At 48.9% G+C, this 24,111-nt stretch overlaps 1 protein-coding gene across 1 annotated transcript in view; it reads left to right on the top strand.

Annotated features, from left to right (window-relative positions):
* The first annotated feature begins 1,235 nt into the window (after nt 1-1,235).
* The window catches only part of Stk24 (serine/threonine kinase 24), a 100,935-nt gene continuing 78,059 nt past the window's right edge, over nt 1,236-24,111 (top strand). Inside the window, exon 1 of the mRNA XM_076872741.1 lies at nt 1,236-1,570. Coding sequence (XP_076728856.1) covers nt 1,529-1,570 — 42 coding nt within the window. The 5' untranslated portion in view covers nt 1,236-1,528. The remainder of the gene's footprint in view (nt 1,571-24,111) is intronic.

Here is a 24,111-nt window from a genome sequence, read left to right as displayed (position 1 = left end):
TCAGTGGCAAACATGAATACACTCTAAGATGTCTTGGGGACTTTGAGGCAAACCGCCATTTCCAAAGGAAAACCGGGAGTCAAGTCTTAGCATCCCATTTCTGTCGGATGGACTGCACCGGAGGGAACAGAAGTTCTTGGAATACAATGACACCTCAGAGAACAAACACTCCTCACCTCCGTGGAGGACTTCTAGAATTGCTTCCAATCGGCCGAGCTCCTGGGGACTCCTCTAGCATGCCTAACCTCGCACAGCCACGGCGCAGAGTGGGTACTCAGGGCCAAGAGCGGTGCCAGGTCGCTGCAGAGTGCGAGGCAGCGATGGTCAGTGACCCGCGGACCTCTTCCTACCTACCTGCCGTAGTAAATAAAATACTTGTGGAGGCAGAGTCACCCCACTCCTTCCTCACTCTTTTCCTCGGTCGTGGGAGAGGAGGTGGCTAAAGGCAGAACTGGTGCTCCGAGGGGGCCTGGGGCTTTCGGAGGCAGTGGGCTGGGGAAGTCTGGACAGTTTCCTTCCATTGTCTTCCCTTCCTCCCTGACTTCTTCTGGCGGAGGGACGCGCCCGCCTGGGTGCGGGGCCCGCGCGGTGGGGTCCAGCCCCCTCACTTAGCCAAGTTTCCGGCGCCCGCCAGTCCGAGCGGGGCCGTTTGCAGTCGCGAAAACCCGGGGCACTCGCCGCTCCTCGGCCTCTCCCCTTTCGGTTTCCTCCTAGCGCGGGTTGGAAACTTCGCCACCCAAGAAGCTCCGCCCTGTCCTTTGGAGCAGGCCAGAGGCGGGGGCCTCGCTGGGCACTGCCCCCACCCTGCCTCGGGAGGTGGCCCGGGGCCGTCTCCCCTGGGGCCGCTGGAGGCGGGTGCCGGGACCGCGGGGAGCCGCCGGCGGAGCAGGAGTTGGGTGCGCACGCACCCCCGCGACCCAGGCTCGCCGCCAAGCCCGCTCCGGCTCGGGTCCTCCCCGCACGCCGAGCGCCCGCCCCGGCGGAGGCCCCCTCCCCGCCGCCCGGGGGCAGCGCGAGCGCCTGCGGGAGCCGCCGGAACCCGGCCCGCGCGCCAGGCGGCGGCGCGGCGGCTGCGGCCTAGGGCGCCCGGCGGCCGCCGGCCTCCTCCCCCTCCCCCTCCCGGAAGCGCGGGGCGGGGTCCCCGGCCGGGCCGCGGGGGCGGGCGCGGGGGCCGGGCCGGGGCGGGGCGCGGCGGCGCTCGGCGCTCGCGGGCTCGGCGGGCTGTGCGCGCCCACTCCGGCTCCTGGCGGCCAGCGCGAGCGGGCCCAGGCCGCCCTGCTGCAGCCGAGCACCGCGGCGGCGCAGCGGTAGCAGCAGCAGCAGCTCGCGCGAGGCCCCGCGCCCCCCGCAGCCCCTCCCGGCTCCGTGCATGGAGACGCGGCCCGCCGTCCGCCGCTGAGACCCGGCCGGCCGGGACCCGCCGGGGCTGCGGTGGCCTCGGGCTCCCGCGCGGCCCGCGGGCCTGGTCGCCCGCGCGGATCGCCGCGGTCCGGCCGTCCCGTGCCAGGAAGTGGCCGTCCGGAGCGCCATGGCCCACTCCCCGGTGCAGTCGGGCCTGCCGGGCATGCAGGTAGGCAGGGGCGCCGCCGGGCGGAGGGATGCGGGCCGGCGGAAGCGGGCAACTTGGCGGTGTAAACACGGCCCCCCCACGCTCTCCCTTCCGGGGTCGCGCCGGGGCCCCGCTGGCCACGTCGGGCCGGAGTCCCCAGGTTTTCGCTGGCACGGGCGGCCGGGTCTCGGGTGTGCGTAAGAGTGGAGGGGCCTGGGGACCACGGCCTGGGTCGCGATGTGCGATGCCGGCGCCTCGCGCTCGGCGCTCGCCTCGGTCCCCAACTCGGAGCTGCAGGCCGGCGTCGGCCCCATCCCCGGGGGAAAGGGATGTGAATAAATGCCCTTGGAGGCCCCGCTCGGTCCCTGGGCAGGCCAGGGGCCGGGCCCCCGGAGTCTGTCTCCTAGGAGACCCCCAGGACCCCCAGAGCCACCGGGCGGAAGACTGAGCGGAGGGCGGGGACCTGGGAGCGCGCCCCAGTGACTGGTCCCGGGCCGCGCGGCCCCGCGGAGCAGGCGGCAGGGCGGGGTGCAGGAAGGTGCAGCCGAGTCCCCTGGCCGCCCTGGGTTGGAGCCTTTGGTTCTTGGGCGGGCCGAGGTGAAAGTGCGAGCCTGCATACCGGGAAGGGGGAATTCTTGGGTCCGCTCATTGGAGCGTCCCGGGGCCTGGCCCAGCCAGCCAATGCCGGACTCTGGGCTTTCACTTTGAGACTTTGATGGCTAGGAGAGGAGTTCCTTGCAGCAGACCTCTCTGTGGATACTTTGTAGCATCTTGGCCTACCAGTGACTTTTTGGGGGGAATCAGAGGAGTTGAATTTCAAATTTACAAGAATGCATTAAAGTTTTTTCGCTTTAGGTGACTGTTTTCAACCCTTTGGGAGTGGGGAAAAACGCATCCTTGGCTAACTTGTAATGTTTGTAAACTCACAAATGGTAACAAAGTGGGATTAAAGTCGCATAGTACAGTTAGGGCATGCCATTAAAGTTTTGCTCTTCCTAGCATTGGACCTAAATCAGTGAACATAAGAGCTTTAAGAAAACCACCAAAATATCCTCCTGGATTATTTGTTATAATATGGATAGCAACAAGCTCCTTCCTCTGACTCCAGGACCCAGAAGCAGGATGCCTAGACCTTGGCTCTGAGGAGCAGGAATTTGAGACCCTCTTCCAGAGAGATCATATTCATATTCTCTCTCTCTCTCTCTCTCTAATCATAAAAAGAAAACAATTTCATTGTTCTGGTTTGAAACCTAGAAAAATAGGAAATCAAAATTACTACTTTTAATGGCAGTTAGGATTTTAATCCAAGTTTGCTCTTTTTTAAAGGAATCATGAATGGGAAGATACTTGAAGAATGTTCCTAAATCTTATCTAAAAGAGTTTTACATTTTATGTGTTGACTACTAGGTAAAAATCATATGTGGTTCTTGTTATTTCCTAAAGCTCCTGCTTGTTTGAATTTAGAGGCCTGAAGGTTGGTGAGCTGGGTGAAAAATAATTTCTTGTCTATAGAGCAAGAAAGATCTCTTGGAATGATTTAAAAAGTTTTATCAATATTTCCTTTAGACTGATTTTTATAATGTGTTAATCAGGTTGTAATCTAAGCACAAATGTCTCACTTACTTAGGTGCTCAACCTTCGTGGAAAGTCAATCAGTTTGAAAAGGTACAAAGCAAGTGCCCTGCACAATGGCACAGGCCGTAATCCCAGAGGCTCAGGAGGCTGAGACAGGAGGATTATGATTTCAAAGCCAGCCTCAGCAAAAGTGAGGCACTAAGAAACTCAGTGAGACCCTATCTCTAAATAAGATAAAAATAGGGCTGGGGATGTGGCTTAATGGTTGAGTGCCCCTGCTGAGTTCAATTCCCCTCCCTCCCCTTACCAAAAAGGTAAAAAGCCCCTGTGGCTAGTGCTCTGTAGTTAGTATTCCATGGACACCAGGTAGTTCTGGTCTACAGCTTTTTTTTTCTTTTTTAGGAGTGGGCCAAAATTCCTCATCTTGAGAAAAGAAGATATATTTTCTTTAATAACTTCACCTCTCAAAAAGAGTGCAGGAGTTTTTATTTTCTGAGTTTAAAGATGAAATTTTTCTCAGTAGGAAAGACCAGTTTTTCAGCTGTTGGAGTGTTAGAGGTGTGAAAGTGGCTTCTGACAGTCATCCCTGTGCTTAGGTACACACAAACTGTAAGTTTTTGATGTACCATTTGGGGAATAACATTCCTTCTCCTCCCATCCCTCCAGAAAACAAGCACACTTAGGAATTAGCAGCTGCTGCTGCTGCCAGGGGAGGGCTCCCTAGAAGCTGTGGATGAGGATTGCACTAAAGGCACACCTGGCCTTGACCCTTGGCAGAGATAAAACTGGAGAGAAGTACTCCTCCCTTCTGGGATGGATCTCCCGGTCCCTCCTCTGTCCTCACGTCCTGACCTCGGCTTGTTAAGGAGTTGGCTTAAATGTTTTGGAAAGACTACAGAGTGAATTTAGATGGCCTGGGCAGGAATGCTTATAAAATAGCCAGAATGAGGAACATTTTAGTCTGAAGGCCATTTTTCGTGTCTTGCAAATCGTACTTAGCCGTCTTATGATTCTTATTGGTACCACTGAGACATAGGTTATTATTTTAACCATTTTATAACCATGGAAACCAATGCAAATGATTGGACCAAGGTAAGATAGGGTATTTCGTGGCAAATTTGTGATTGGAAACCAGGTCTTTCTTGCCTTGAGGACCATACTCCCACCCACCATGCCATTATTGTTACTTTTGCAAACATTATAGTCATTATATTCCAGATTATATTTGGCGAAGAAATTAGAAATAAAGATTATTTTTTTAAATTTCTACAGACAGGAGCCATTGTTGAATGCTCTTGTGAGAGGTTCTAGGTTGACTGCTGTAGTCTAAGTGGGTTACCATCTTTAGTAAATGTTAATGAAGGTTGCTAAGGCCTTTCCTGTTTTTCCTCCCACACCCCAGTTTTATATTAGCATGGGGGAAAATAGAAATCATGAACTGAATGTAGTAACTATGAATAAATATAAAGAAATTTGCTTGATTGGTGGCAGTAAGTACGCCCTGTCCTTCATTGAACATTTGTTGTTTTACTCAATTCAAATTAAAAGCAAGCTTCAGTTGGAGGTGGGAGCAGCCATCAGCTTTGAATTTGCATAAATTGTGATTTAAAAAGAATTTGTGATTTAAACAGAATTTTCCAGCCACCTTTCAGCTTTTCTGGACTGTGATGCTGGTTAGAAGTAACATTTACATCTAAGCCAGAAACTGAACTTTCAGGAGATAGTTCTGTTCTGTTAGCTATGTACTTTTGTGATACATTTTATTTAAAAAGAGGAGCTGGTTGCAACACTGAATTGATTTCACAGCCCACTGGTTCCTGACCCATGGTTTGAAAAAACACTAATTAGATCAGGTATTTGTGTACCAGAGCCTGAGTTAATTCAGCGTGTTTTGAGGTTATCATAAATTTTGGATACTGCCATATTTGTAAGTACAGACAATTTAGAGGAATAGCTGAACAACAAGATTCTGCTTGTTGACATCATCCTGTCCCTGGCCTTCCCCCTCTCCTTTTCCTGGCTCCTTTTTTTTCTCAGACCTTTTCTGAGAGGCCCCTTGCACTGGGATCGTGAGAAGAGAGTGTTGAGTTTGGAAGTCTGGGAGACGGGACAGCTGCGTTTAATTGTGGCCTGAGTGCTGCTGCACTTTTTCCCGTGCACGTCACAGTTCCAGGGTTTCTTTTCCTTAGCAGATGCCTGCCCACGTTCCCTGGGGGATTGTCAGGGGTCTCCGAGTGTGGACATTCAGTGATGGCAAGAGATTTAGGTTCTGAGAGCAACGTGAGGTGAGGCTGAACTGTAGGATGAGGTCCAGTGTCTCACAGCTTCACTCTAGACAGGGGAGCCTGCAGGGATGGATGGCACCAGGAGCTGTGGACCTGTGTATAGGTCCGTCTCCTCAAGAGGTCAGCAGCCTGGTGCCAGGCAAGTGCCCTAAGACAGTTGCAGAGACTGAGGGACACAGCACAAGCCACTGGCTTGGTAGCAGTTTTGGAAGAGTGGAAGTAGGGGGTCCAGGGAGGGCCTGCAGGTCTGCTGGGGCAAGGCCTGGGTCTTGGGTGGCAGGAGGCCTGGCCCAGTTTGGAGCATATGAGCATAATGGTCTTTGGGCCACCTGCTTTCTCAGGTGTAGGTGGGGGACAAGGCCAACCCAGGTGGGCTCTGGGGCAGGCTGCGTGTTATCCCTTAGCAGGTGTCAGTACTTGAGGTTGGAGGCCCAGGGTAGCCAAGGGTGGGGAATCGTGTTCCTGGGCAGCCAAGATGGACTTGTTAGCAGGGTTCATGCAGACCTTGGCGATTTGAACTCAGTGAATAGTTCATAGTCTTTTGTTGCTCTTACCCCCTTGCTTTATGGCCTTTTCCTGCTGCCCCAGAGTAATGAGGAAAATGAAGGCCAATTTTCCTGTCAAAATTAGTTGCCGTCTAAGTTTTTAAAAGACTGTGCCAATGCTTCATGTTCCCTCTTTATCAGTAAAATGTAACAATGGTAAGAATTTGTTTTGCTTGAAAGTGTTTTTTGTTTGTAGGATGGAGGTGGGAGATTCAAAAAGGAAAGTTACAGTAACTTTTGGAGTAGTCCTGGGCATTTGGATTCTAATCCAGGATCAGGGAACATTCTTGCTAGTAGGTCACAAAGAATGGAGTGCCCTTCAAGAAGGATTTGGTCATGTGAAGCTTTTATAGGTCACCAAGGGTGCAGTGTCCCCATGGAGGCTCTCGTGGCCAGCATGGGGGCCAGCATGGGGGCCGTCCTGTCATCCGGTGGTTTTGGTGCTCTCTGTGTCTAGCGGTGAGGCTGAGCTGCTTGTTTCCTGGTGCAGGCTGATAATGTTTTTGAGGTGGCCCTTGGTGAAGGATGCTGGGCCAGGGGTCAGCCTAGGACCCAGCCTGCCAGTTGCAGCCTGTTCTACACGGCACACCCTCTAAGCCAGGGTGGAGGCCTATGGTCTCTTGCCACTTAGCTCTTTATTTGGGCAATTTCCCTGTGATTCAGACTTGCTGCTTGAAAAGTCCGAACCTGCGGAAGCAGGCCACACCCGACCCTCCCTGCTCTGTTTTTTTGTGTGTGTGTGCCCTAGCCTTTCGCCATCCTCACTAATGGGATCTTGTGGCCAGTGAGTGCAGGAAATAGAAGCTGCACTCTTATCCCTGCCGCCTGGAGCGAGCCACTGTCCTCCAGCCCGTCACTGGTAGCCATTTCTCATCACTCAGGTTTTCCCAGTGGGATCCTGTGCCAGATGCTTTAGGAAAAAGAAAAAAATGTGGCTATTAGAACACCTGGCTCTTGGGGTGAACAGGAGTTCCCCAATTCTAGATTGCTCCCTGGTTTCCAAGGCTTAGACTGGGGAAAGACAGAACAAGATGTACCTTTGCTTTCTACATTGTATCAAACTCCCCGGGCTTCTGATTACGGAGGCACCATGTCCACAGAGAACGACCCTGTTGACCTCAGAGACCTTCCCTTGTGTTTTTTTTTAAATATTTATTTTTTAGTTGTAGATGGACACGATACCCTTATTTTATTTATTTATTTTTATGTGGTGCTGAGGATCGAACCCAGGGCCTCGGGCCTCGCACGTGCTGGGCGAGCGCTCTACCGCTGAGCCCCAACCCCAGCCCCTTCCCTTGTGTTTTTTCTGAGGGTTTTTGTTCAGAAAACGAAACTTTTTCTTGAGTGCCCTATTCCTACCTGACTAAATGGTGGGAACGTTTTAAGTTTATGTGAATGCTTACTGAGCTGTGGCTAGGGTTTATCTTCCTATTATAAGTCTCTTCCTGTTTTTAAAGAGAATTTTAGGCCCTAAGATTTGAAAGGGCTGTTATCGGGCCACATCCTTTGTTTAATTTTGTTTAGTTTAATTGAAAAATATGGATTAATTGTGTAAGTTTTGCTGGGAGAGACGGCTGTCCCTCCTTGCCTCCATGCCTCTCCCGGAGGCAGCCCTGGTCTCCCCTAGCTGAATTTCCTTGTTGCTCCTTAGTTCATGAAGACTTTGAAGAGTTGCTGCTCTGTTGGCTTCAGGCTCTGGGTGCAGCCTGGGCTGTGTGGTGGAGGCTTGGCCTGTTGTCCCCTTCACTCCCAGGCACCCCTGCCCTCCCCATGGAGTCACAGGGCAGCTCTGGAGGTGCGCACAGCCCAGCCTGGCTAGTGACCTCCCTCAGAAGTTGTTGTTGGCTGTTTTTATTTTAATTTTTTTGGTGAATGTACTTAACACCAAACTCCCCAGGTGTTGCAGCTTGTCCTGGGAGTTTAGGTGGTGGGGACAGTGTGTTCCTCCTCCCTGGGGGAGCTCTGGAGCCTCCGCTCTGCGCCTCTCTGGACTGGCCCCTCTGATCTTTATTTGCCTTCATCCCTGGATTCTTTGGCTGCTCCCTTAGGCCAGATGTCCTGTGTTCTGTATCTCCTGCCATCACCTTTTGGTATCTTGCAATCCTGTCCTGTGAAGGGCATGCAGGACACGGATGTTTTAAGAGGTCTTTATTCTGGCACTTTTGGCATGGCACAGAGTCATTGGTGGATAAGAGTGCAGAATTTTAAAGGCCCTGGTCCCCCGGTGGTCTAGCCCTTAGGACTCTGCACCTAAGCTGTGTGACCTTTTGGAGCCCAGTAAGATGGGAATTGTCCGTTGTGTCTTGAAGTGCTATCTTGGTGGACTCTTTGACTGGTACAGTGCGTTTGTTTTTTTGGTCCTGGGGATTGAACCCAGGGCTGCTTAACCCAGGAGCCATATCCCTAGCCCCCTTTATATTTTATTTAGAGACAGGATCTTGCTGAGTTGCTAAGTCCCTTGCTAAGTTGCTGAAGCTCTTTTGAACTTGCCCTCCTTCATCTCAGCCTCCCATCTCAGCCTCCTGAACCGCAGGAACTAAGGTCTTTTATTGATTTTTTTTTTTTTTGGTGCTCCTGTTCCTCCATTTTCTGGGTGGATCCTCATTCTTATCCTTTTAAAGCTATTTTCATTGTCTATTTCACTCGACTTTCTGAGTTGAGCTCTGTCTCAACTTTTCCAACTCTTGTAGTGACTGTTTCCTGCTTTGGTATGTGTGTGTGTGTGTGTGTGTGTCCCCTAGGGGTCAGACCCAAGAGTCTCGTGCGTGGCTGACAGGTGCTGTACTCTGAGCTACGTTGTACCCAGCCCTCCTGCTCTTGTTCTTAAATTCTAAGAGCTCGTCTTGGTTCTCTGAATGTCCCTTTGTTGTAGGGTCTTTTTCCTTTTTAATGTGAAATACCTGTTTTTATCTCCGGAGTATGACTCTCTTCCCCCTTCTTGGGCTTGGTCTTCTTTTTTGTGGTGGAGGCCACCCTTGAGTGCCCACTCCTATTTGTGAGTGGGGCCTGCCAAGCCCTCGCGTGGGATTTTAATCATGGGCTGTCAGGTCTTCTTCCTGACGGGCGCTTGGGAATGGCTCAGGCACTTTCTCCCCTTCCATCACCCTCCCTTGGGACCCGCTTTTTTCTTAAGGGCCCACTTGGGCTGCTGCTGCTCCTCTCTCTCGCTGGCAGTCCTGTGCCCACTGAGTGCTGAATGGAGGAGGACTGGTGTGGGTACAGTGTCTGGAGTCTGCTGTTGCCTGGGCCAGAGCCTGTGGTTTCCTTCCTGTCCGTGTGTCTTGAGTATTTCCTTGACGGGAAGCGGGTGGTGAGGAGCGGGCAGGCCGTCTGCCTGCCACTTCATTAACTGACTTTCTCACACTGATTCTCTGAATTCAGGTACCTCTGCGGAGGCATCTGGTGCTGCCAGTTACTGAGTTTCAGGGACTGAGTCCTGTAGTTAAATTCGTTCTCTGCTTTCTGCACCTGAAGTTTAGATTTATCGTCTACTGTGGGTTAAACACGGCCCCCAACGTTCTTGGAACTTAATCCTGAAATTGGACTCTTCATGCTATTTGGACATGGGGCCTTTGGGAGGTAATCAGAGCTAGATGAGGTTATTGGGGTGCGGCCCCCAGGATGGGGTAGTGGTTTTTGAGAAGAGGAAGAGAGCTGAGCTGCCCTGCCCCTGCTCTGGTCACGTGATGACCACCCAGCAGGAAGGCCCTTGCAGATGTGGCCCTGCAACCTTGGACCTTTCAGCCGCCAGAACTGTGAGAGACACCTCTTTGTAAATTGTCCAGGGATGATGTTCTGGGTAGCAGCACAAGGTGGACTCAGACGTCTCCCTCTAACCTATCTTTTTAACTACCACTTGCTTCCTAGCATCTTGTCACTGTCCTAGCATCTGGGTGTTTTTAGACTTTTCTTTTTTTTTTTTAAAAGAGAAAAACCCTTTATTATGTTTTTCGTGGGTTCAGGATTGACCCCTGGTCCATTCTTCTTCATCTCCAGGCCACTCTGCTGCAATTTATTGTGTGAATGGATAGAGGGCTCGGTGGGTGGAGTGAATTCCAGGGTCCAGAGACTGTTCTGTGCCTGAAGGTGGGAGGGACTCCTGAGCCTTGATCTCTTCATCACCTGATTCTGCCTGTTTTGTCTCTGTAAATAAATGGTGATATAAATAAACGCTTATTTTCCATCTGCTAGTCAGTGACCTCCACCTCTCTAACAGGCGTCTCTTGAATTTTCTCATTTTCTGTCCCATGGTTCTGTGGGCACAGAGTCATTTCAAGAAGTCCCATCAGGTCTTGGGGACATGTTTGATTCAGTTGATCAAATTTTGGGGTCCAGCCCATGGATCAGAATTGAGCATGTGCTTCTCATAAGGGCTGGGGCAGTAGCAGTGTGGCTGCATGTTCTGTGATGGTCAGTGAAAGACTTGGGCACAGAAGTGCCACAGATGTGGATAGCTGCCAGGGCAGGTTCAGGGCTGCAGACTCCCAAATGACAGGAGTTGCCTCTGCCTCCCTGGGCCCAGCACAGCACGGCATTCTAAATACTGAGGCGTTCATGGGTGGAGGATTGAGGGGCGCATGTGTACACCAAGAGAGCTGCTCTTTGGGGGGCTGTGCTAGCATCATTCCCTGTTTAAGAGCAAAGTACTTCCTTGGGTAGCAATTCACAGCAGTAAACCTGACTACAAATGAAAAATAGTCCAGAACTGGGGACTGACCCTTGGCCAGCAGTTATTTTAGACACAGTTTTCAGAGAACTTTGAAAACATGTTCAGTGTGGGGAATTCCAAGTTGTTAAACTCCTGGTGAAGAAAGGAAAGTGCTGTCTGAACATTGTCTCTGTGTTAGAGGCAGGCTCACTGTATCAACAAGCCTTCAGAAGCGATGGAATAAGGAAAAGACTTGAGAGGGTAAAGAATTGCCTGAGCAGCTCTTGCCAGTAGAGGGCGTTTGTTTTTTCCCCTCCTTTTCCCTCTGGTTCCTGCACTGGCTGGGTGGAAAAGTGAGCGGGCCTTTGGCCTGGCTGTATTTATGTCATTCTGGAAAATACAAATCTTTTAAGACTTGTTGTCTTCGGAGGGAAACCTCTCAGGGAGGGGACTCACTGCATAGTAGGGGCCCGGCTCCTTGTCCTGGTGGAGTCCGCAGGGCTCCTGCTGGGACGGGCTCTGGCAGCAGTTTTACAGTTGGATGGAGTGTGGCGGATTCTGGATTCTGAAGTGGCCAGTTCTCACCTGGAAAGCAGCACAGCTTGGGGGAGAGCCCTGGCTTGCAGGACCAGCCTGTGTTCTCTTCCTCCTTCAGATTCCTCCTGCCATACCCTCAGGTGTGGTCGGTGCAGGGCTGGTGTTGGGTGCTCTTACTGCCCCTGTCTTCACTTCGAGGTTGTGGTGGGTCTGGGGCGGGGCTGGGGCCAGGTGGTGGTGGGGCTGCTCCTCACTGTGGCAGGCACCTGGCAGCTGTGGAGGCGGTGCTTGTTGTGAGTCATGTGCCCAGTGCTGCTGAGGGTGGCCTGCCAAGGGTGGCCTGGCCTCCTTGTGGATGGTGGGCTACCTGCATACAAGGTCATTGCCTGTCTGTTGCTGGACCTGAGCCTGCAGTCTTTGGGTGAATCCACCCGAGTTTCAGGCCTTTAGTTGGGTCTCTCCCCTCAGGGCTCTGCAGTTTCTCTTGATGGGGAGCTTTGCTCCACTATGACTTTTATTGGCTTCCTGGAATTTAGCATGGTGGGTGTGGGTCCTTAGTCCTTTATCACCATTATCTCTGCCCAGCCCTTAAGCTCTCCTGAGGGTGGGACGGGAGGGAGTCTTTCACTTGCTTCTATTTATTGCCTTGAAGATGCAGCAACTGAAAAAGTTACCCTGTCACCTAACCCAGGGAAGCTGCCCCCCCACCCCTGCAGGCTGCCTGGAGCTGCTGCATTTCTAGCAAGTTTCCAGTTGTGCTGCTGCCTCCAGGACCACACTTTGAGGATACCTCCCTAGAGAATTAAGATCCTTAGATCTCCCTTGTTCCCGCTGTCGATCACACTACAGTACTGTCCATTTGAAAAGCAGCTTCTCCAGTGCTTGTGGCTTACAGCTTGTGTGTCAGGAGTGACTTTGGAACACTGGTCCAGCTTGTGGAGTGGAAGAGGCCTGAGGGTTGTGAGGCTCGGAGCCTTCGCTGTTTTAGCGTCTATTTCTAAACTCTTACACAGCGGGCCAAGGGAGCGGTGTGCTCCTTGTCCTTTAGACCTGGGATTGCACCTCTCAGCTTGGGTTCCATGTTTGTTTTGGGAAACCCCAGGCTGGAGCAGAAGCCCTGATCTGATGGTCTTCACCTGATGGCCTCCCTCAAGTGGGGTCTTCATTTTGCTGCTTCCTGATCAAGAGCCTTTGTGGCTTCATGGTGCTTCCTGACCAATACGAAGGCCAGCCTACAAGTCAAAGCCCTGGTTAATACCAGCTTCCTCTTCCCTGCTCTTCGGCCACCTCTGGCTGGGTCAGTTCCCCTCATGCCTCCTCACAAGCAGGGTGGTGTGTCCCTGAGACCTTCCCTGCTCAGCCTGGGGGTGAGTCCACATCCGCCCCACTGGGCTCCTTTGCCCTGTAGCCCCTGTGAGCTCTGAGGGATTTTGTTTCGCTGCCCTTTGGGGAAGCACTTTTATTCCACAGTGCTAGGTCACAGTCCCCCTGCCCATCCCCCGGGGGACTGTGGGATGACCGGAGTGATGAGTGAGACCCTTGGTGGCTTTTCCACTTAGGGAGTTTTGGGCTCGCTGGTCAGAGTCTTTTCTCATAGTGGTTGTGTGTAGCACTTCACCAAGGATTTCAGACCTGGGGGAAAAACCCAGACCAGGGGACTTTTTATAATGTTTGGGCTATAAATAATTGATTTAATTTGTAATTGAGAAAATGATGTCCATGTCCATGTCTGCCCCGGCCCTCTTGAATCAGTTGGAATCATCTTTGCTCTTACCAGCTTTTATTTGACGTCTTTTTTTTTGGGGGGGGGTAGGAGAAGACTTGATTTTTTTTTTTTTTTTTTGAAGTGTATTGTAATGTTTCTGAGGTTTGTAACAGTTTTTCATAACATGAGGAATTGGAAAAGTATTTTGTGTGCTTTTTCACGTACAAGAGTAAATAGCATTGAGACTGAGGCCATAGCTCAGTGGCAGCGTGCTTGTTTAGCATGTGTGAGGCACTGGATTCCATCCTCAGCACCACATATAAATAAATAAAGGTATTCTGTCTCTCTACAACTACCCCTCCCCCAACAGAAAACCACAATTTAAAAAAAAGCACCGTGCAGAGTTAGGGATTGACTGTCTATAAGGCGTTTAAGAAGATCTGGTTCTTTGTTAATGAAGAGTCTCAAATCTTGCTAAACCAGTTTTGTGTCATTCAGAATGCTTTTCTCTATGCTGTCTTTGAGAAAAGATGAAGCGCTTCATGGAGTGAAGCTGCTGCTTTCCTGGCCTGGCTCCACAGGCCGTTTCCCTCTGAATTAACAGGAGGCATCCGAGTGTGCAGGCCTCGCCACTGGGGCCACAGCAGGTGTGTGGTGTGGCACAGTTCATTCTCTTGGAGGCCTGAAGCAGAGTCAGATGTTAAAGCAGTCATCTAGTTTAAAGCAATTTTGAGTAGAAGAACAGTTTTCCAGAGATGTGCCAGGTTCCTGTCTTTTGGATATATTACTGTTAAGTGGAACAATTTTTTTTTTTTTTTTTTTAGATCAGGGTGAGAAGCCCCTGGCACCTCCTCAGATATATACATTTATGTGTGTATGTGTGTGTGTGTGTGTGTGTGTGTGTGTGTGTGTGTGTATTGTACTGGGGATTGAATCTGGGGCACTTTACCACTGAGCCACATCCCCAGCCCTCGTATTTTAAGACAGGGTCTCACTAAGTTGCTTAGGGCTTTGCTAAATCGCCGAGGCTGTCTTCAAACTGGAATCTTCCTGCCTTAGCCTCCCAAGTCGCTGGTATCACAGGTGTGTGCCACTGCACCTGGCATGTGTGTGTTTAAAAGTGTGCCTTAGAATGTGTTGTTTTCTGTTATAATCTGACTTTGTCAGCTGGTGGCCTAAAAGGAACTTGTGCAATTGTAGTACTCTGTGTCAGAAATCATTTTTCCTCTTTGTGTTTCTAAGAGAAATAAAATTTGCACTTAGCATCCTGAAAAATACTATAAATGAAAAGTTACTTATGAAAAAATATTTTAAGCCTTTTCAAAATGGTAAAATCTTCTGGTATTTTTATATATGGTCTGTTTCATAGATTATTTCTTAGTATGTCAGCCATAGCTGTCAAATAAGGCCTTTTTGAAACTCTGAAGATGATTATTCTCCTCTTTGGTCTTTTGGGGAGTGGTGGTCTCCCTTGTCTGCTGGAGGACTTGTGATAGCGAGGCCTTTGAAACCAGCCGAAGGGCCTGCCTTGCTTATCTGCGGGGGACAGCCAGGCCCGTTTCCTACCCTGGCCACGCTGTCTGGGCACAGTCTATTAAAAAATAATGTGAAGTGGGGTTTGGAGACTGGAACAGAAGTGGGAAACTCCCTCTTCCCCTGGAAAAATACCCTCACTCCATCCTCCAGAAATGTATTTTTAAACCCAAAGCATAAAAGCCTCTGTAATCCCACTACTTGGATATAGTTCTCTAGTTTGCTTATTTCCTGTCATCTGCGTACACATCGATCTTTATGTACTTGAAGTTGTAATGTAGGTGCTGTTTTTTAAATTTTTTTTCCATTTATAATCATATCATAAATACTGCCCTAAATTTCCATGCAGTTTTTTTCTCATGGTGGTGGTCATGAGGGATCCAACCCAGGTCCTTGTGAGCCGCATCCTCAGCCCTCTGTACAGTTTTTAAGATTATTTTAATGTCCTAAAGGACTTTTGGGCCTTCTTTTTGTTTTTCTTTTGAATATCGATTAAAGTCAGGGTCTTCCACCAGTGAGGCAAGCGCTCTACTCCCCAGCTCTTTTCATTTTTTATTTTGAGGCAGAGTGTTGCTAAGTTTCTCAGGCTGGCTTTGAACTTGAGATCCTCCTGTCTCAGCCTCCCAAGTAGCTGGGATTACATGCTTGCCTTCTTATTTAAAAAGTGTGTGTGTGTGTGTGTGTGTGTGAGGGGGGGGGAGGGAGGGAGGGGGAGGGGGAGGGAGGGAGGGAAAGAGAGAAAGAGAAAGTGAAAAAGTGTGAGTGGGTGAGGGAGTGTGTTAGACTGAACTCTCGGGGACAATAAAATCACTCTCCTCCCTCGGCTACCTCTAGGCTCTAGATGACTTTGAAGCAAATGTAAGGCACTGAGGAAGACAGCCAGCATTCTGCCCAACTGAATTATATTTTTAATTGTCCTTTAGATGAATACTTCGTGATAAATATTCTGGTTTTAAAATTGCTTTTATATCTTATGTGTGTTTCTTTTAGTTTTTAAAATTTTTTTTTTAGTTGTTGATGGACCTTTATTTTATTTATTTTTATGTGGTGCTGAGGATAAAACCCAGTGCCTCACACATGCTGGGCAAGCACTTTACCACTGAGCTACAACCCCAGACCTTTTTAGTCGAGATAAGGAAATTTGCAGGACTATGAGTGCAGACATAGTGACTGAAGAATTATTGCTCTGAATTAATAGTCACTGCAAAAATAGGACCATTTTGCTTTTAATGTTTCGTAGCACATGCTTTATTATTATGATTATTTTTTTTAGAGAGGAAAAGTTTATAAAGTTTATATTGCTCTTGATTTCAGTGGTCTCAGTCCATGGGCAGTTGACTCCATGGCTCTGAGGAGCATCAGAGGTACGGCAGAACATCATGGTGGAAGGCGTGGTGGAGGAAAGTAGCTCAGGACATGGTAGGAGGAAGCAGAAAGAGCTCTGCTCACAACGTACAAAATGTAAACCCCAAAGGCATACCTCCAGTGACATCTCCTCCAGCCACACCCTTTCTGACTCAAGTTATTGTCCTGTGAATCCATATCAGTGGATGAATCCACTGATTAGTGTACAATTCCCACAATGTAATTTTACTCTGAACAGTCTTGCATTGTCTCACACATGAGCTTTTGGAATACCTCATACCTAAAGTGTAACCTCCCTGGCCTCCAAAAGCTTATGCCCATCTCACAATGTAAAATACATTTAGTCCATTTTCAAGAGTCTCCATAGGCTTGACAGTTCCAGCATTACCCAAAAGTCCCAATCCAAAGCCTTCTGAGATTCAAAGCAAACTCTCAGCATGAACCCCTAGAACAAACAAAAGCAAATTAACTATATCCAAAAATAATGGCATAAACATTCATTCTGAAATAAAAATATAGGGGCATAGGAAAAAGGAATGGAACCAAAGCAAGACCTTCATCTGGTTGCACTAACAAGTCCTATAGCTTCACAGCCAGCATCTGGCTCACAGAGGACTATTTTGTTCTTTCCAAAGGGCTGGGTAGCTCCACCCCTATGGCCCCCATGATTCTCTGTTGGCTTATTTCTGCTCCATTCCTGCAGCTTCCCTTAGCTGATATCTCATGTCACTGGCGTCTCTTAATCTCAGGTGTCTCTACTGCAGCTTTGGCTTCCTTCTTACTTCTTCATGCATCCCAGGCCTTCTTTTGAAATCTTGGTCAAGCTTCTGTGACCCCCTGATTCCAGCATCTTGATTCCTGCAGAACTAGCACCACATGGTTGATGCCAGGTCTGAGACCATCTGTAAGCAGTAGCCAGAGCTCTTGGGACCAAGGCTGCAGCTGCCTCTGATTGACTGGGCAACTGAGCTTGAAGAAAAAACCTTCCTAATCCCCAATCCCCTTTCCAAGCAAGCAGAGTGCCCCAGTCTCTTCTCAAATTTTTATTTTTATAACCTTGAACCTGAGATGGGTGTGGTTTTGCCAATTCCTGAGATGCCCTCAAGTCATCTTTTCTATTTTTTCTGGGTAAAATACTCAGCATTTCTTTAGTGGCTATAATCTCTTAACCATACCTTCTTAGCCCCAGTAATGTATTTTTCTGGACAAATTTCAAGTTTTTCAAATCTTTCTGCTCCTGGTTATCACGGTACACTTGGCTAAAGCCACCAGCATCATCTGTGCCACTGCTTGAATGCTGTGCTGCCTTGAAATTTCCTCTGCCAGATTAATTAGTCTATCACTGTTAAATTCAGCCTCACAGAAAATCTCAAGATATGGGCAAAATGTAGACAAGTCCCCCCCCTCAAAAAAAAAAAAAAACCAAAAACAAAACAACAACATGAATGGCATCTAGTCCAATTTCTAATAGTCCTCTTCCTCTGAAACTTCTGAGCCCAGTCTTTATTGTCCACAGTCCTATAGGCATTCTGATCTTCCTAGTTTTTACCAGAATTGCTCATTAAGCTCTGCTTACAACATTCTAAAGCTTTTCCAGCCTGCATCTCCAAACTTTTCAAAATTGTCCACCTGCAAACCAACTCTGAAGTCTTCTGAACCACATGGTCAGGTTAGTCACATTGACCCCACTTCTTGGCACCAATTTCTGTTTTAGTCATTTTTTGATCACTGTGACCAAAAGAGCTGATGAGAACAATGTAGAAGGGGAAAGTTTATTTTGGCCTATGGTTTCAGTGCTCTCAGCTGGACCAAGGTGAGACAGAATATCATGACATGGCAGCAGAAAGCAGCTTAGGACATAGTGACAGGAAGCTATAGAGCGTGCATTTTGCTATGTTACATACCTTGTATTAATTTTTTTCTTCCTGAGCAGGGTTCATAAAGGGAGTAAGGGGCAGTAGTGTTGAGTAATGTTGAGGACTGGACCCTGATTGTGCACAGGAGCACTGCTGGTGCAGCCATGTAGCTGGGTGCCTGTTAACAGGAGATTGGAGCACCCCCATCACCTTCTCAGGCTTTGCTGCCAGCTGGGTTCAGGGCTGTTTAGATCTTACCTCTACAGAAGTTTTCATAACTTCATACGTGTCAATTTTCAGAGGTGTACTACTAATGAATAGAAATACTTGAGAAAGCTAAGACATTAATATGAGAATTTAATGTTACTGAAATTTGCTAGATTCCATTTGCTTTTTATGCTTTTTCAATTTTTCCTTTTGTGTATAGTTGATTTATGAGAAGCTTGAATTGGAAGCACAGAAGAAAAGGAAGTGTTGTCAGACTTTATTATGAGGGTCTTTGCTATCTAAGCTGAAAAGCTAAGTGTAGGCCTTGGCTGTTTACCTAATAATATTTTCAAAGATTAAAAAAAGTTAGAAAGGGATATATTAATATTTTGATTGTATTTTTTCCCCATGGTCACTGTGTCATAGTTTGTACAAAGAAGCAAATTTTCACATGTCAGAAATAGTTTAGAAGATGGGCAGTTTCCAAATGCATTCCAGATTTTACTTCTAAGTTTATTGCTCTGAAGTCTAGCATGTTTTCCTATAGAAAGAGGTTTAAGTGGCAGTTTTGTGTGGGCCAGCCTTTTACCCAAAGCTCCAGTGAATATAGTCCCCACTGAAGCATCTTCTTCCTTTCGAGCCCCTGGTACCTTGTGGGCCTGCATTAACTGTTTCTTTTCACTGTGTCCCCTGTGGTAGGTTGAATAGCTTTCAGTGGGAACTTGATTCCATCTTTTGAAATTGATTAACTAGGTGCTGGAAAAATTCACTAGTTTGATTAATATTAGCAGTTTCTTTAATCATTGGAGAAAAGCTGGCATGGATCTAAATGGATGTCTAATAGGTGGAATATCAGGCATCCTGTAGGAAGTGGCGGCAGGGTGTAACAGGAGTAATGTACCCTGTGTCCCACTCAGTGCTGACCTTGGGACTCAGAAGGTAATAGCGCTGTCCTCAGGGAGCATCAGAGGTATCAGAGGGCTCGGGTATGGTTCATGTCACTGGGATAAGTGCACTATAGAAGGGTAAGGCGCAGAATCAGCGCAGAGATAGAAGTGATTGAATATCTAGAAGTAGCAGTTTGGGGATGAATAAAAGACATGGTGCCTGAGTTGTGTTGTAGGAGAATTTCTTTCACAGGCGGAGGGAATCCAGGCAGATTAGAATGTTCCAAAGTATAAAGGCCTGAAATAGCATGGAATGTTTGGACAAGGAGAAAGAATTCAGTTTTGCTGGACTTCAAGGGAAACAGAAGGAGAGTGAGAGACGTGAGGCTGAAGAGCCGTGGGGCCAGATCACTGGCTGCGCAGCGTGGTTCTGACCACAGCCTGCTTGGTCATGTGAGATTCCTGGGAATGTTTTATTTTTTTATTTTTGTATTTAAATATACGTCTTTTATTTTTTTTTAAGAGAGAGAGAGAGAGAGAGAGAGAGAGAGAGAGAATTTTAATATCTATTTTTTAGTTTTCGGCGGACACAACATCTTTGTTTGTATGTGGTGCTGAGGATCGAACTGGGGCCGCATGCATGCCAGGCGAGCGCGCTACCGCTTGAGCCACATCCCCAGCCCAATACCTCTTATTTTAAAATCATTTTTAATTGATAAGTAGTAATTGTCCTTTGCCGGGAAAGTTCAGAGTAGCAGAACGAGGCCAGCATGTGTTTGGACGGTGGGCTGCTGCGCTGGGGCGGCTGCCTTTTGCCCTTGTGGAGCTGCGGTGGCTTCAGTGGCTGGGTGGGAAGGACAGGAGCGTGTGCAGAGGGCAGGCTTTGGTGATGATGGCGTTGGAGTGGGGGAGGGGTGCAGGTGTGTGGTGAGTGGAGTGGGCCCCCGCCGGCAGTGAGCGCCTGTGTGGGGAGAGCTGTTCCGACAGGCGAGTGGAGGCGGAGGGAGTGACACCAGTACGAAGCTGGGTCTGGTGCTGGGGAAGAGTCCAGGGTAGTGACCGGAGCTGAGGTGTACTGCCCACTTAGTTGGGTTGTCAGTGGCTGCTACAACCTGGGAGTGGGCGTGCCCCCGAGACCAGGGTGACTGAGGGCAGAGCTGGCTTTTGGCACTCTCCTACTAGCTCTTCCTGCTGGGCACAGTGAGCTCTGAGTCCTGCTGTCCAGGAGTGTTCGTGTGGCAGTGGTACTGGCCCAGGGTGACAGGTGGGGTGAGAGGCACTATGGGGCTCATCTGTCATCTGCTGTCAGGAGCAGCTTACAGTTTCTTGGATGACAGGTTTCCTTGAGACTTACTGGATGGATAACGTCAGAGCACCACATTCCTATTGTGTATACTGCATTTTGACCTAAGTCTCTTTAACGCGCAGGTAGGATGTGACGCCTGAAGGGAGTCAGAGCCTAACGTTGCTGTGAGTTGTATAGCAGAATTAAACAGCGATGTAGTTTAAACGTCTCCAGTTACACCTACGAAGAAAGGGTGGCTGCCTTGAGGTTGTTACACCAGTAGGCTTTCACTTTAACCCAGGTGGGTGATTTTGGGGTTTTCTGGGGTGCTGCTTCTACCCTGCCTGGTGTGGCCCTGGCAGACAGTGGGACCCAGCTGGTGATGAATGCTTACTGCTGGGATAAATGCTCATGATATTTTGGTTTTGTGTTTCCAGATTATGGACAGGAGAATGCTAACCCCCAGTAGTTTCGGCAAAAGGCCGAGGCACGGTCATTTGCTCACCTCCTGCAGGGCCAGGATGGGCTTGGCTTCCAGCTGCAGCCTCTGGGTCCCACAGGACCCCTGCTGGTGGCTTACTGCTCTGGCCAATGTTCCCAGCTGGTGATACAGGTGGCCACCGGAGACCCTGGCTTTCCTCCAGTGGTCACTGTAGCACAGGTCCTTAGAAAGGGTCTGCTTGGCCTGACTTAAGTGATGTCCCTTACCCTGGACCAAGCCCGTGGCCAGAGGGATGGGGTTCTGAACAGTCTGTGTCCCCTGTGCCCCATGCTTGGGAAGCCAGACCAGGTGACCGATGACTCCCCAAGGTGGGAGAGAAGTCTTGGCAGTTCCAGTGGAACATGCACACGGGAGGGACTTTCTCAGCCAGGTACAGCCTCAGCGTATGCTGATAAAGGACTTGCCTAGGGAAAGGCAAGTGTCTGTAGGAACAGGAGGCTAGGATGCAGGGAGTTTTCATATTTGGAGGTGACTGCTTAGAAGTTTTCTGTCGACAGTTAATTTTCAGTTTGGTTTTCCAACAGGAAGTAGTGTGTGCTTATGAGAGCAGCAGCGTGTTGTGGTGCTGGCTATGAATGAGAGCGAGATGACAGGCGGGGTTTCACTACGTGTACTTGGCCCCAGTCAGGAAGAAGAGAGGAAGAGCAGTTTTAGGGCGAAGGCATTGGGTGATTGTGTTATAAAAACAGCAATATTTGTACAATTCGAGCATTCTAAGATGCTAAGTTGAATGGCAAAGGGATTTTAGAGTTTCTTCTAGGTGATTTGCTCTTGGTTAGTTACTCTGAGAGAGGAACAGTGGTTTAGATAACTTGCACAGCTAGGGGTGACAATGTACAGAACCTGGCAGGTTAAATCAGAACTCACGTATTTCTTACTTTAGGCTCGATGACCCATTGTAGAGTTCTGCTGTGTAAAGATCAGGGGGCACTAAATGTCTTGGGGAAGATGTGCTTTTTGGAGGTTAACTGGAATGGTGATGCATTTATTATTTTCCCCAGTAAAGTTTTTTAGAGCAGTTTAGGTTCAACACAAATTAGATGGAAAGTGTGGAGATTCCTCATATCCCCCTTGTTCCTGTACATGCATGACCTCACCCCACCCCTCACCCTTCCCCCAGAGTGGTCCATTGTTAGTTGGCACGTCATTATCACCCACACTCCACAGTTGGCATTAGGGCCACTCTTAATGTGGTATGTCCTGTGGGTGTGAGTAAATGTTCAGTGACCTGTGTCCACCATTAGAGTGTTCTGTGGTATTTCACTGTCTGAAAATTCAGGGAATCATTAAAGCATGCCATTTTGGTTTTACTGGAATGTTTTTCTGTATATACCATTTATTCCTTCTTGGCTTTACAGTTTCTGACTAGACCAAGCAGCATCTCCTGGTGTGGGGGATCTTGTGCCCCTCGCTCAGTCTGCTGTAAAGAGAGCTGTGTGCTCTGGAAATTCCAGGAGGCCCTTGGCGGCCACCCTGCCAGCCAGGAAAGGATTTAACAGGGCAGTTGTGTGTGACTCCCTGGGTCCTCGTGCCCTCTGTCATCTGAGGCGAAGTGAAGAACTAAGTGTATGTGCTGAGACAGGAGCCGCTGCCTGCTCTCTGCAGGTCTCCCTTGTTTGGTTTTGACTCTCACTTTCCTCTGTGGTCCTTTCCCACCTGGGTCAGGTGGGTGAAGTTCTTGCTGCAGATCTGGGATGGGGCAGGTGCCCCTTGGCCCCTGCAGATGGTTTGCCTCTGTGTCTGTCCCACCTTACCCTGCGTCCCTGACGGACCCCCACAACCTGACCTAAGCTGCTTTGCCGTCTCTGACCTGGGTTTTGGTGCCAGAGTCTGTCCCCTCCCATCACTCAGCTCCTGTGGGACATTGCAAGGGGGAAAAATAGCCCCCCACTGCCCCAACAAGAACGGAAAGGTTCTTTTAAAAAAATTGAGCTATTCAATTTAATTTACTTAAAACATTGCAGAAGTAATACATGACTGATGGCAAAGAAGACACTAAGCAGGAGTGGATGATTTATCCCCCATTTATCCTCCATAACCAACGAGGAGGTGAGGATTCTGTGGCCTTAATTACAAAGATCACACACTCTCTTGCATTTGGGACTGAAGGGAAGCCTGGGAAGCCCATTTTCCCCTTTCCCATTGCAGCAGTTCCATCAGCAATGTCACTAACCCCCAGCCAGAACCCTCTGCAGTCTAGTTCCTGCCAGGCTTAAGTGCCTTCCATCCTCCCGATGAGACATACTCCTTCTTTGACCCACAAGATTGACTGAACCTCTGCTGTGTTTAGTGCAGCACTCTGGAGCCCCAGGAAGATGCCTGGGCTACACTTGCTCTTCTTTTTTGGGGAGCAGGGAACTCTACCACTGAGCCACATCCCCAGCCCTATATTTTATTTAGAGACAGGGTCTCACTGAGTTGCTTAGCGCCTGGCTTTTGCTGAAGCTGGCTTTGAACTCTCGATCCCCCTGCCTCAGCCTCCCAGCCAGCCGCCACTGTGCCTGGCTACTCTCGCTGTTTTTTTTTTTTTTTTAACGAATTTTTAAAAATATTTATTTTTTAGTTGTAATTGGACACAACACCTTTATTTCATTTATTCATTTTTATGTGGTGCTGAGGATCAAACCCGGGGCCTCACACGTGCTAGGCGAGCGCTCTACCACTGAGCCCCAGCCCTCTCTTGATGTTCTTAATGAACCCACAGCGCCAGCCGCAGCGCCAGCCAGCAGTCCCTGAGTGCAGGATGAGGCTCACAGGCGAGAAGGGGGCCTCCTGCAGAAGTGATTGGAGCAGGCCTAGGAGAGGCTTGGGGAGAGGGCACTGCAGGCAAGGTGCTCTCTCTTCAGGGTGACTGGCACAGACGAGAAGGACCAGGGGTTTCCCCTGCCCTCCACCTACCTGAGATCATGGGAAAGAAAAGGCATTAGAAGGAGTTAGTTTGAAGTAGAAGTATTGGAAAGGGAAAGGGGAAAATTTGATGGAGTTTTTGCTTGTGTGGTGTTTCCCTAATGAGTTGGATAATTCAGATCACCCACCCCTAATGTGGTCTGGATCACCCCAAAAGGCTTGATGCCCTCAGATCATTTTTGATTTGCTTGTAGAACAGAAAACAAAGAGATGGGCAACCTAGGTAGGTTTTGATGTTTATAAGCTGTTCACTGTATTTTTAAAGTTGAACCTAGTCTTAATCCAGAAGTTAATTAATTCAGAAATTGATGCAGAAGGCTGTCTTTTTGATTACTTTTAAAGTATTGGGTTGAATGCACTTGACCAAACCATTTGTTTAAATGGTTTGATTTTATTTTAGTTCCAGAGTTGGGGCTCTGGAAATCAACAGGAGAGTTTATGCAAAAATAGCATTCAGATGAACACTTTTACCTATGCACAAAGAGTTACAGGGCTTCCCCATCTGGGAAAAGGCTGTGTCCCTGAACTTTCACGGGGGGACCAGTATGTTAGGAAGCACATGGGGGCCTCAGTGATGGTTACTGGTGGCTTGTATTTTGAGAAGAAAGACAACTGCAGGACAGAGGCTTCTCCTATTTAAAAAAGGCAGAGAGCAGAAACAAGGATTTTGCCTTCTGTGAGGAGTCTCAGCTGTGGATGACTAGTGGCGCTCACGGTGGTTGGTG

Source organism: Callospermophilus lateralis, chromosome 12, assembly GCF_048772815.1.
Source record: "Callospermophilus lateralis isolate mCalLat2 chromosome 12, mCalLat2.hap1, whole genome shotgun sequence".
Taxonomy (NCBI): Eukaryota; Metazoa; Chordata; class Mammalia; order Rodentia; family Sciuridae; genus Callospermophilus; species Callospermophilus lateralis.
Note: the sequence above shows the minus strand (reverse complement) of the source record. Positions and strands in the feature narration are given on the sequence as shown.